Source organism: Nelumbo nucifera, chromosome 8 (assembly GCF_055504915.1).
Source record: "Nelumbo nucifera cultivar China Antique chromosome 8, China Antique-T2T, whole genome shotgun sequence".
Classification (NCBI taxonomy): Eukaryota; Viridiplantae; Streptophyta; class Magnoliopsida; order Proteales; family Nelumbonaceae; genus Nelumbo; species Nelumbo nucifera.
The window spans coordinates 18,517,977-18,531,495 of NC_142656.1; the positions used below are offsets into that span (position 1 = coordinate 18,517,977).

The 13,519-nt window shown below is 38.3% G+C and overlaps 1 protein-coding gene across 6 annotated transcripts; it reads right to left on the reverse strand.

Annotated features, from left to right (window-relative positions):
- Window positions 1–1,264: 1,264 nt before the first annotated feature.
- LOC104588517 (homeobox protein knotted-1-like 3) lies at window positions 1,265–11,417 on the reverse strand. Of its 6 annotated transcripts, none has more exons than XR_016079401.1 (6): window positions 10,270–11,408; window positions 4,333–4,453; window positions 2,349–2,542; window positions 2,138–2,269; window positions 1,919–2,075; window positions 1,265–1,828 (listed from the first exon to the last, which is right to left on the reverse strand). XR_016079401.1 is itself a non-coding variant. In XM_010246481.3 (6 exons), the coding sequence occupies exons 1-6, from the start codon at window positions 11,089–11,091 to the stop codon at window positions 1,825–1,827; spliced, it is 1,410 nt and encodes a 469-aa protein (XP_010244783.1). In that variant the 5' UTR covers window positions 11,092–11,417; the 3' UTR covers window positions 1,265–1,824. The 6 variants fall into 6 exon arrangements, 3 of the variants coding, with proteins under 3 accessions (XP_010244783.1, XP_010244782.1, XP_019051709.1); XR_016079400.1 differs by having other exon boundaries at window positions 1,265–1,836; XR_016079402.1 differs by having other exon boundaries at window positions 1,265–1,839.
- Window positions 11,418–13,519: the final 2,102 nt, after the last annotated feature.

Sequence of the window (13,519 nt, forward strand, 5' to 3'; positions counted from 1 at the left end):
TTTCTAAACACGGCAAACCACACTCTCCCGGTGTAACTTTCCCAGAATTTCGTTTCTCATTCAGTATGAAATTCCTCCACAGTCCACGGTAGCATAGTCAATTCTTGTTCCTCTACCCTTGACACACTTAGGCTCAGTTTGGAAGGAATATAAATGTAAACATGTAGAGTGCAAAACCCTATGTTTTATATTATTTTGTATGTATTTGTATTGTACATATTTGTATTTGTGCTCTTTCCAAACTAAACCGAGTCTTAATACTTGTCAATTTGTCATTTTTAAAATGTTCTTTAAAATAATTTTAAGTGGGTTGATATGTATCCGATAAGTAACTTCGATCAGGGAGTTATAACATGAAGACTGGGTTGGGTCTAGTTTGGTGAGCAACCAATCTCAATTCTCAACCACCATTTTCATTAAGTTGAATCACCTCAGGATGCATACTCGTAAATGACTCTTGGTTTTTTGAATACCCTTCAATCCAAGTCTGGTGATTCGGAGAGACTGGAGCGGTTGAGACAGATTTTGAAGCTAAAGAGCATGAATTGATTCTCAATAATGGCTTTTAGGATCAAACCGTCCAAACAGGTACGCTCGTGTTTCATGTTCTGGAATGATGAATTGGTAATCAAAACCTAGCATAAGATTATTCATTGGAGGGAAGTGTTACATCTATTTTGCAAATGTAATTGTATTTATTTTGATGAAAGCTCTTCAGGGATAAATAGAATTTGGAAAGAGGCAAGGAGCTGCAAGGACAAGCTATTTAGGCTTTGAAATCAGTTCTTCAGCCAGAGAACCTAGCTGGCTAGCTCTATGCAGGGGCTGATTAGCAGTTTGAGTTACCCCCAAGATTTGTCATACCACGGCCAAAATAGCCACTTTGGATAATAACTGGTTAGAGTTGATTTAAGCCTGGCACCAATTGACCCAAATACAATGCTTAAGAAGGTAATAATATTTTTTACAGCCTCTAATGCCACAATTGTTCTTCACCCAGACCATCAGTTGGACGTTCAGTATGCTATTTTTCCACAAAAACAGTTGGGTTTTGCACTAGTACAATGACATAATGCACTAATGATACAAATGAAGAAAAAGGGGAAAACAAAAGAGATGCATTTGATGCTTCTTATAGTGTAATGCTGGAGAAATGGAAAATAGTGCAGATTAGTTGCTTGCTTAGAAACACTTTTTTTGACATATAGACTATATAAATCATCTCTGTATTATGCTGTAGCTTTACCTCCACAAAAAGACATTGTTGATCACGCTATGGTCACTAGTAAAAAATAAAAACTGCTGGGAGTATCATGCAAGAAATTATTACACTCTACACCCACAACCTGTAAACTATTCTTATTGACAGATATATAGAATAAAAATCTTAAATCTGCCAATGCAGTGAGGGGGAGAAAGAAAATGAAAAAAAGGAGAGGATCAAAGATACAGGTAGCTTCTGTTCCACAGGTTATATTCTCAAATTTGAGCTGCTTAATTTGATAGCACTACATGCGTTGTAGATACCTCTGTGGCTTCTAGTGTAAGCATACCTGTCAATCAGAAGTGATCGATATTCTAACCAACCAATTGTAAATACTAGACAGCTGCCTCACTACATAGCCTCTTCTCTGTGAAAGCAAAATCAATATCTCCATGTGCAACCCTGCAGTATTACCAAGCAGTCGTATTCTGTACTTTCCTATGCACTACATTGTATTATATGATGCTGGATCACCCATTGGATTGCAAAGCATGGATGGATCATCTGTGTTTGGATCTTAATTTTGGCACATCAGCTACAGGAAGCGTTCGCCACTGTTTTCACCTGCATTACTTCTTTTCCAAATTTTAGTTGGCAGGAAGTCCGTTAAATAATGTCTTTAGGCATGAAGAAATACTTTTAGCAAAATCATACCTCTTGCGCTTGCTCTTCAGGGCAGTGGATGATGATGGGTTACTATGCCAGTTTCTCTTCCTCTGGTTGATGAACCAGTTATTAATCTGCTTTAATTGCAAGCCTGTTTCTTGAACTAACCTGGCCTTATCCTCCTCCTGAAACAGGATTCAGAAACCTGGTAATAACTCAATTAGGTCAATTGAATAACTGTAGCAAGTGAAGATAAGCCACACTTACTGTTGGATATGGCCACTTAGCATGTGATTGCCACCAGGCCTTTAAGAGGGAGGTTGTATCTCCTGGGAGTTTTCCTGCTCTTCTTTTGCGTAGAATCTCCTCCCTTATGTCCACAATTTTCTCCTTGTAACCCTAAAAGACAGAATATCGATAAGCAACCTTGAACATGCACAACAATAAACTATAGAATATTATAAACCTATGACCTTACCTGTTTCAGATCATGCTTCAGCTCTTGCCTCACGCGTTCCATCAAGGATCTCTCACTCTCTGTTGGGATAAGAGGACCAAAACCCATACTGTCTGTCCCATCCAAGCTTCCATCAAACAAGTTGGCATCACTATCTGCCTGGTCATCATCATCATCTGACATTGTTGCGCCTGTGCCTTCACCTGGTGAGACACCTGTTCATGCAAGCATGGTTGATCACATTAATTTCAACGGAAACAGGAAATTATGAGAATAAAAAGAATGAACACTTTGAATGTGCACGGATCTGAGTACAAATGACAAACTAATTGCATTTTCAGTCATTAATACACGTCAACAGATCAACTCAATAGTGCATTTTCTAACTTGAATATTTTAGAAAACCAGTCTCAAAGAGAGCCTTTTCCTGGGTTTAGAAAACAAATATATCACTAAATGGATGTTAAAAAAATAATAAAAGCTAATAAAAAAGTTAAACAAAAAAAAGGATAAGCAACAGATATGACAAATTCCTTCACACAACCAACAAATTTGGAGGGGGAAAAACTCTAGACAACAAAAACAAGAGATTGAGGAGTAAAAATAAGCTTTACCTACACCAATCTAAATCATATAGAAAAATACTTTAAATGGTAGATCACTAAAATCTTCAGGAAGAAATCAGAAGGCAAAGGATTAATGCTCACACAAGAAACAGGAAAGAAGATAAAAAAAACTGGAAAAAAAAAGATAAGGAAACTGAAAAAAAAAAGATAAGGCACAAAATAGATAAAAGATTAGAAAGAAAGAAGATTTGTTTGTTTGTTTGAAAATGTAAATAATTTAGCTTATGTACTAAATGGGGTGAATCCAATTATACATGTTTTTGTGTAAGAGATTAGAAAGCAACAAACTAAATCTCAGGAGAATATAAACATAATATGAATTTCTTACTAGCCCCCGGGCTCTATTACAAGTATTCTTAGGTTTAACCCAATTCTTCTTCTAGTAGCTAGTCATGCCAACTAGCCAGATCAGCAATCCAAATATAAAGAAATTAAAAAAAAAAAAAAACATGACATTCTTAAACCAGCATCCCATCTAACTGCTGTATTGTATTTTGCAAAACTAGAAAGTTGAATTGCATAGTGTGGCCAGTGATTACATGTAAAGCCCTGCAGTGTCCTCTGACCCAGACTAACCTCCTAACAATGAAGAGGTCATGTATATTCAAAAAAAAGAAGAGGTCATGTACCAAAAGATTGTGGTAGAAAGGGATTCACAGATAATTGTGGGGTGGCTTACAAGGACAAGTTCTTGGAGATATAGACATATTATGAGGGAGAGATTAAAAAGCTAGATCATGTCTTCGTAGACATCCAATAAAGTTGGAATGGTACAGAGAATATTAAAAAGCTGCAAAAGTGAGCTACACAGTCTACAGATGGGCATCAACAACCAACTTCTTGGCTGATAGTCTAGCAAAACAGGGGGCAAATCAAAATCAGTTGTACTAGGGTTTAATTCCCTAATAAGAGGATTTTTAAAAAGTCTACAGTAGGGCTAACCAAGGCAAGCTAATTATTGAGGTGCTTGACAGACATGTTGTATTGTATATTATTCTTTTCAGCTAAATTAATAAAGTCATTGGTTGTTAAAGACCAGAAAAACCATGTATCCAAAATATTGTTTAAAAGAATATTATTCTAGTGTTCTGATACACATACACAATAAAAATGTGAATATGATACATATCAAAACGATCTGGAGTAAACTAAGTACTGATATCTATATCAGAATAAGTGATGCCAGATCCATACAGGAATTATTAGGGACCGGGCTAGAAGTGGGTGGATTAGAAGTGAAAGCTACCAAACAAGCACATCACAACCAACCAAAACAAATAAGAAACAAACAAATCCATATATGGAGCAAGTCTTAAAATCCCTACCAAATATCACTCCCATGTATTATGCAAATTTATCAAAAAGCAGATATGATTCACCTGTTAGGCTCTGTAGAGACTGCTCAAGCTCCCAGCAGGCCATTACTGCTTCCATTGCATGGACACGGACATGCTGCTGCAGTTGTTCTTTAAAGGAACATAACAGTAAAACATAATGTGTCTGCATACCAGGGAAAACAAAGAAGATGAAAACAATGGAAAAATCATGATCTTGAAAATCTCAGCAGAAGCCTGTAGTAAATTAAAGGGAAAATTCCACTTTAGTACCCTGAACTTTGGGGGTAGTGTCAAGTTAGTACCCAAACTTTCAAACGTGTCACTGCAGTACCTAAACTTTCAAAAAGTGTCAAGTTGGTCCCTGCCTTTAACCGACCATCAGTTATATATTGAAAATGTCAAAACTACCTTTGAAAAGTAGACACTGTTCATTGTCTTCTACCTTGAGACTGAACCGGTTATCTTCAAAGAAAAAGAGAAAAAACAAGAAATATGATAGAGGGAAACAATAATTGAAAGCAAAGAAATAACTAGACAAGAATGTGTTTCAGATCTGAAGGTAGAAGACAATGACTTCATTAGTCTAGAATCTCAAACACCTCAACCGGTTCAGTCTCAAGGGTAGTTTTGACATTTCCAACTGATAACTGACAGTCAGTTATTGGCAGGGACCAACTTGACACTTTTTAAAAGTTTAGGTACTGTAGTGACCCATTTGAAAGTTCGGGCACTAACTTGACACTACCCCCAAAGTTCAGGGTACTAAAGTGGAATTTTCCCTAAATTAAAACTAAGCTGGGGGAATGCATGAACCAATAAAACCATGGCATACATGTGAAATTACAATATAAACCATTATATGGACAGAATTTACATGGATTTCACTTTTCATATACTCGTGAAGGATTGTGATACTACACAGCCTCTTCAACAACTAGTCAACTACTAAGATCTCTTTTGTAGTCAGCAAATCAGCAAGCCAAATAAAACATGTTCCAATATATTCAATCCATACAGAGAACAGAAGGTCTAATTAAAGAATTCTTATTTTTACCTGGAATTAGTCTTTTAAGACACCAAGTCTTGAGACAACACATTTCACTTGCCTAAAGAACGGGCATAACCATATAAGCATCAAAGATAACCATTTCTAATTAATAGCCAACTTGTAATAATAGAGAGTGCTTACAAGTCAAATAAAAGTTAGCATGATATCTTAAGATTGAATTTGGACCTAGGGAGTGGAAATAGAATTGAATTACACTCCCAACCCAATTTCTCAGAGTTCAAATTACTAGCACCCCCCACCATTAAAATGGAAAAGAACTACACAAGGAATTTTTAGATATACAAAGATGCAAAATTGAAGGCCTAAATCCACCAGTCTCCAAATTCCACTCTGCTATGAAACTAAACCCAAAAGATGAAATTACTGACCCTCATCCCCACCCTTCTACCTACAATTCCAGTCCCACCATGATCCGAACACAGCCTTGGTTGAGTTGGAAAATTAAAAAAGAAAAAGAAATAAAAACATTCATCTCTGTTCCATCTCATCACCATGCTATACATCAATTGTGTGGCTTGGGGAACTTCAGTAATGCCTCTCCTTGACACCTCATTGCTTATACAACCAACACCTCTGACAACACTTATAGGATTTTGAACACTAAACATAAAAAAATGAGAGTTCTAGCTCAAACTAACAATATATTTTTTTTTGTTGGTAAAAATGAACAATATATTTTGACAAGTACAATACAGCATCATCATTCCTTGCTTACCTTTCATGTCTAAATATAGCATTGTGTTTATTTAAGTACATGGAAAGTTTGTTTTAAATCATCAAGTAACAAATGGTAATAGTTATTTATCAAGATCCGACTATGACTTATCAAATGGTAATAAGATGAATAAAAATTCACAAATTTTATCCTGAGACCATATCAACTAAAAACGTGCTTGATCAGTTCTTGTTAAAGGAATATAGTCTTCTAGGCACTCAATTTAGATTGAAGATATGAATCAATAGTTGCATGTTGTTCAATCACATCCCATCTTAAAGACCAACCACACCAAATCTTTGATGGTGCATGAAAGCTCTTGATTTGGGATGTGAGAAATTGGACATCAACCTTGCATTTAGACACTCATTATAAGAAATGCTCAAGGGTGAAGCCAAGTCAATGGACCATAATGTTGTCTAGTGTTGGGAATTTATAATGAATGTAAATTTTAGAATATGCGTCTCCATGCACCTTTTATTTCTGGGGGAAGGATTTTTCCGGAAGACAGTTGAAGTAGCTGCTTGCCTGATCAGAATTAATTTCTGTTTTGGCATACCATGGTAATGGATATTGGTACTGCATCACCTTGGTGCAATTAGAGTTAGAATCAGGGAATGAATTAGTGCACTATGAAATCAATTCGAGTCATGGCTAACTCAGAACAGATGATTTTGACAGTGTATTAAAACATTAATTTGATACACCTCAGCCAAGTAACTTACATGATTCCTAACATTGAAACAAGCCAAACTCATAAACAATTATTACAACATTGTTTGATAAGGATTCATTGTTTTGAATTTGAAGAACCTTGCCTCTGGTCAAAAGCTGCAGTTCAATGAGTTGGTCTTCAATAGTGTTGCATACACTCTCCTAAATGGACATGCCCATGCCAAACATGTATTGGATTCCAAAACTCCATGGATTCTCAAGGGATACTTCTAAGTAATGTTTCTCTTCTATCCCCTAGCTTATTTGACATAAATGAATAGTCAATTTACAAGAGGAATGGCATTTTTCATATCAAATATTACTTAGGCTCAGTTTGGAAAGAGTACAAATACAATATACAAGATTTTGCACTGTACATATTTGTATTTGTACTCTTTCCAAACTGAGCCATAGTAACAAAAGAAACATCTTAGACCCACCCCCCTCCCCCTGAAGGTATATAATGTTAGAATTAAAAAATTACCAAGCATTTTTATAGTATATACGTGTGCCCATGAGTCCACATTTTCTCGTCTTGCTGCTGAGACAGTGTCCTGGAATGTGACAGATTCTGATTCCCTTGTCCCTGTCCATACAACTAGGGGTGAGCATTCGGTTTTTTCGGTTCAAAACCGAACCAAAAAAACCGAAATTTTAAAAACCGATTTAACAATATGATAAACCGAACCGAAACCGAAGTATGTGAAAACCGAATAAACCGAACCAAATTTGTTTCGGTTATTTCGGTTAAAACCGAAATTATTTAACTTGAGTCTCATTTCACCAAGATTAAAAAAAAAAAAATGTATACCAGTTATGGGGTTACCTGTCCAACTGATGTTTGATTGTGAAGACACATTGACTTAAGCCCTTTCTGATGGTACTGTATGAGAAAAGCTGAGATAGAGGCAATCTCTTTTGTAGCAAAATAATTGAAGATGGCCGGGCTTGTGAGGCAGGGCAGCCACTAACCAGCTAGCAACAGTACTCTGCCATGCTGCAAATGGCAGTGCTGATCTGGCGAAGTAGAGTAGAATTCAAAACAGAGACGTAGGCAAATGCAAGTGAGAGTCTCTGCTTTTTGACCTATTGGGTAGTGGGTTCAGACATTCAGCTGCTATTTTAATGTTTTCTTTCACTCTTTTACATTTTTCTTATTTCGGAAACTAGCAGGCGCCATTTTACTTGTTTTTCACTCTTTCATTCTTTATAAATTATAAAATAAATAATATTAAAAATATATAATTATAATTGTAAATCGGTTTTTTCGGTTAACCGATTTATAAAGTATGATAACCGAAACTGAAACCCGAAATACAAAAAAACCTAAACCGACCGAATAACCGATTAGACCGAACCGATTAAACCAAAACCGAAATTGCGGTTCGGTTTTTCGGTTTTGACCAAATTATGCTCACCCCTACAATACAACACTGGTTTTTAAGTGGTCTCTACTTTCTACCCATCACTTATGATAATTATATCATACCTGCCCAAATATACAGGGAGTTCTCCCCACCATGTATATTAATCTTTACATCATGTCATGTAAAGACTAAAGAGTATTCACATTGTGTGTAATTTCTGTATGTCTCACCATGTTCATTTTCCAATCATTTCCAACAAAGATAACCTTCAAAACATCCATCTCAGCATCATGCAAAATTTGCAATTGGTATTAAAGTTTCACATTGTGTGGTGAAGGGGATATATACCACTCGTGTAGAAAAAATTTTCCATTATGCTCGTCTGTTTTCCTTTTTCTATCCACACCACAGTACCACACCAAAAGCACCATTTGGTATGCTTCCATCTTTTCTTCTCCTTTTTTTCTAAATTTTGTATCATCTATTTTATCTGTTAATGTAATTTACTAATTAATTATATGAGACAATTTAATCAACTAATATAATATATATCAAAACTTAGTAGATTGGAGATATAAAAACCCAAGAACATGGATCACCAAAACAACTACAAGATTCCAAAGAATAGATAACTTTTCAGACCCTTATTGAATTTCAATTCATAGAAACAGATAATTCGTGTTATAGAACAACAAATTGAAGAATTCAAGCACAGTGGAATTAATTTCCACAAGAAAACTGATTAAAACAGAAATTCTTTTCTCAAGTCCTCAAGATCACATAAATTCCTTATATGAACTAAAATATTAAAGGCATGTTTTGTACAATTGTTCAAATCATTTCCTTAAATAGTTATGCTCTTTCATTTCCATTTCTTTTGGAGATGATTGCCTTTGTAGTAATGCTTATACAGAAACTACAGTAAGAAATAAAATGATATAAAAGGCAACTTAGTGCATGTGAAAGAAACATCACAAGGGATAAGGGTTAGATACCAGAGGAAAAGAAGAAAATCCAAACTTTGGAACGTAATTATAATGTACTTTATAGCATTTAGACATTCCAGACCTTGTGTTTCCTGTGTCATCTCATCTTGATGTGGAGTAATCAAATCTGATGCTACCAAATAACTCAATCATGTTTTCTTTTCTTCCTGATTTCCTTAGATTTTCCGACACTTATTTTAGCTTAAAAGTCAGCAAGTCCTCATTCAAGAGGTCACCTAGTTCAAGGCCATCTACTAGAAATCCCACATTAAGGGAACTATCTGGAAGCACCTGAAATTTATATTAATCTTGACCCAGATTCAAACTTCCACATATCTTCTGAAATTTCTTTAGAAAAATTGTTGAGAATACGAAGCTGAGATGTTGACTGTTTTTGTTATGCATTTAACTTGTTCAGACTCTGTTCCCTGTTGCCTAGCTTCATTTTTTGGACAACTTTATCTCCCTCTTTCCGAGATAACCGAGGTTCCATACTTCCATTAGAATTTCTGAACCATGAAGGTAGATCACAGTCGTGACAAAAGGAGTTACACCTAACTGCTTTGGCGTTAAATCCTTTGCAGCGATATGCCAAGGTGCCAACCAAGCTTGTTGCAGGAATCTCGAGTTTCTTTCCCCCGCTCTCAATTGCACACCTTATCTAATAACGGAAATACTAAATCATCTACTTCATGTTAGGACTTAGGAGAATCATAAAGCAAAAATAAGATAACAATCCATTTCAACTGATAAAACACCTTCCCCCTCACCCATTTCATCTTCTTCATCGAAAGCAAAGCGCTACAGAGACCAAGAACCAGAAAGTGGAAGATCGAGACTCCAACTTACTCCCCCAATTTTGTTTACCTTCATAAATATTCCATTCTTTTTCCCAAAAGACAAACAGCTACATCCTAATTAGCAACAAACCTCAATTTGGAAGCCCTCAAAGAATATCGAAACAAACATTGAACTACGATAAAAGCCTCTAGTTAAAACAATCAACACTAATGAAAACCATTTTTTTGTGTTTGGTCCCATAAATCATCCACCGTCAGAAAACAAATAATAAACAAATTGAAACAAAACCCAAAAGCCAACAAAAAGAGAAAGAAGAGCAGGGAATACCATAAACTGATCAAGCTCTTTATCGTCGCTTACGAGCTGCTGGTTACCATGACCAAGTACTGAGTACTTGGCGACGACATGCTGCGACTGCGCAAGCTGTGCATCAATCCTCGGCAACTGATCGACTGGAGTTGCAATGCGCAGGCACGCGACGTGCGCTGAAAGCAACTGCTCGTAAAGCGGATGAGCCAAGATATCAGCTTTATACTTTGCATTCTGCCAGGAACCAACTCCATCCCCTCCACCTCCGGCTTCACTCTCCGCCAACTCTGCGCCACCGCTATTATCCCCCGGGTTCTGGTTGTTACCACTGTTCCTATTATCATTATTAGCGTTCAAATCGGCCGAGTTGTGAGACATCGCAGCGGCAATCATCGAGTCACTCGATACAGGAACATCGTCACCGCCACCGACATCGCTAGCGTTCCGTTGAAGAATCGGCCGCGGTAGCCACTGGTTCGAAGCGGCCGACGTCGGCGAATCCGAATTGGTTTGCAAGTGTAGGAAGCTGCCGTCAACGTACTGGTTCTGCTGCCTAAGAATTGCGTTGCTTAGCCACGTCGGTCCACCTCCGCCTCCTCCTCCACCTAGATGGTGCTGCTGTCCTGGTGGCGGTTGTTGCTGCTTTGGTTTTCCACCTGTCTCGATCATTAATCTCTGTATATCCTTCTGTTCTTTCCCCGCACCTCCAGTCCCGTCTGACGAAGTCTGTCCTAGCTGTTCCGGTATTATACTCCTTAAAACCGCCGTGTTTTCCCCTAAATGCTGCTCGGTGAAATGCTGCAGCGCCATCTCGTGCGAGAGATGATTGTGAAACGCCATCTATTAGCGGTTTCACGGGAAAAACTTCATCTTTAATCCGGTTTTCCACTCTAGAAACAAAGTTTCAACGATGCGAGCGAGCGAGCGGGCTGCGGGCTAACGAGCGAGATTGGAGAAAGAATTATTTTATTTATTAAATATTATATATAAACATATCTCTCTACTCTCTACCATGTAGATAGAGTCCTAGAGAGAGAAGTTATACAACCTACGTATGGTAAAACGGAAAGCTGTTTTCCGGCCTGGTTTCGAGAGGAAGAAACCTCTCGGAAAACCGCTCGCAATTACAGAGTGGAATTGGCGAATACCGAATAGCGCAGCTACGGCTGCCGACGCCGCCGAATTAATGAAAAGGTTTAAGAAAAGCTCGAGCGGATCCACGTTGATGCGACAATCAAGTGGATAGATCGGACGGTAGGAGTTTTGCACACGTGGGAGAATTGATGTTTGGAGAGGTAATCAGACAAAAACCGGTGGATGTCTTAGATTATGCGCAACAAGACATGAATTAACGCTACTTATTGACGACGTTGGTTGACCGGCTATAGCCGGTACCGAACCGGGACAAACGAAATGTTAAAAAGACCCGGGAAAAGGCGATCGAATTACGTCGCGTGTCCCTACGCCACTCACGGACCGGGGTGTTCGAAATCTAATCCGTCCGATGGACACGCGGCAGGTCTTCATCGAGTGGACCACATGTGGAGACCATGTTGAAGCACGCGCCTTGGCCCGTCGAATGAGAGAACGACACGTGGGCAAAGCATCGCGTGGTGGGGGCCGGTCGGAGAATTTTGACTCTTCCTCCCCCCCTCTTGCTTTTTGCCGTCTGAAGCGCCGCCGGCTTAATCACGCTTCCTCCGCGGTCCCCTCTCCCGGTGCAAGGGGCCGAAAGCAGGTGGGCCCCACCTTCATATGCTGCCAATCCGTGGGGACCACTCGAGTTACTGTTTTGGCTCCTTCGGTTGCCACGTTTCGCTACCTAGGATGGTCCCCCCACCTACTTGCTGCATCTGCCGTCAACCGACGGCAATTAAATCGTCCCGCCAATAAAATTAAAAAATAAAATAAAATAGTAAAATACAAGACAAAATTCAAATTGCACGTACAACGTACTCTCGCTTCCCTAAAATAACCCTATCTCTTACCTTTCCCTGGGAGATGTTTCCATTCTCGTCCACCCTCGAGATATTTACCCGAAATGCCCTTTCTTTGCGAATATTGACGAATTGCACGCACGAGCTCGTCTCGTGGGACACATGAGGTAATTTCGGAGCTTCACTTTCGCTGTGCATGCCCGTAACATTCTTATAATAGAGATACAAGTAGGGTAATTAAGTAATTCAACATGTCCAGAGCAAAGATCACCCTACTAGTTCTTCGCGATTGGAAGTTAAACGTCTTGTGTCAATCGCTTTCTCGCGCCACGCGTGCTTATTTATTCCCGCATCAGCCCCTCCTTTTTCAACGTTATTACGAAAATATCCCCCAGGCGGCCGGTCCCCCAATTCGAATGGTTCGCTTTGAGACACGCGTCACGCGTGGAAAGTTCGCGCCATAATTTGGAATCCGGTCACCGAGCGGTTTCGTGGGGCAACCGCTACGTCGTTTGCCAACGTGGAAACTGCTCCGACGGCAACCGGCTTTCCAATCACCATCCGCCACGTGGCTCATGAGCCTACTCACACAGTAAGACCGAGAGGAAGCAACATCAGAGGATACAAAATTTAGTATCTTTTATTATTTTTAATACAAGATAAAATCGACAAGCATTAAAAGTCTACGGTAAACAGCATGTCATATCTCATGTATAAAACAAAAAAATAAAAATAAATAAATAAATTTGGTAGGCCTCATTATGATAAGGGCTATGAGGGTGGTTTGGTAGCATAAGAATTATTGTTTTATTAATATTAATTTAATAATATATATAAGTGTAAGGTGGAAATGGGCACCACAAAACCCAACCCATTATGTGAAATCAAGCATAAATCATGCATCAAAGTCTTCCCTAAGCTTTTTTTATGTCTTGTTCTTACGAAATGGGTGATTGGATTTGAGAAGAGGCCAAGAGACTCAATACAAATATACAATATCTCCATGCATGACTCCGCATTTTCATTCAGCCACCATGAAATCATTTAACCATTCTAAGTTTTTGATATGTATAGATGTGTTTACTCTTGTGAAAAACTTCAGGTTGAAGAAAAAGATTTTTTTTCTATTCTGTTTCAGCAAACGATTGCAGAGAATATATACAATGTCTGAATTCACTCCCTCTTGCGAAGATGTCGGCTAACCAATAGGTACAAACTCCTAAAAGAATAATAAAAACAAAAACTAAAACCAATTAAAACATAAGAGATAAGACTCATACAGAAGATAAGGCTACGCTAAGATAAGGCTTACAGAAGGCTTAATACCCCCC

What these genes read in the sequence shown, in the direction of transcription:
- LOC104588517 (XM_019196164.2), bottom strand. Translation starts at nt 11,091, where the DNA reads ATGGCGTTTCACAATCATCTCTCGCACGAGATGGCGCTGCAGCATTTC. An exon ending in AAGAGCTTGATCAGTTTATG is followed by an intron (nt 4,454 to 10,269) that starts GTATTCCCTGCT and finishes CCTGGTATGCAG; the next exon opens with ACACATTATGTTTTACTGTT. An exon ending in CTGAAGAGCAAGCGCAAGAG is followed by an intron (nt 1,840 to 1,918) that starts GTATGATTTTGC and finishes AATTTGGAAAAG; the next exon opens with AAGTAATGCAGGTGAAAACA.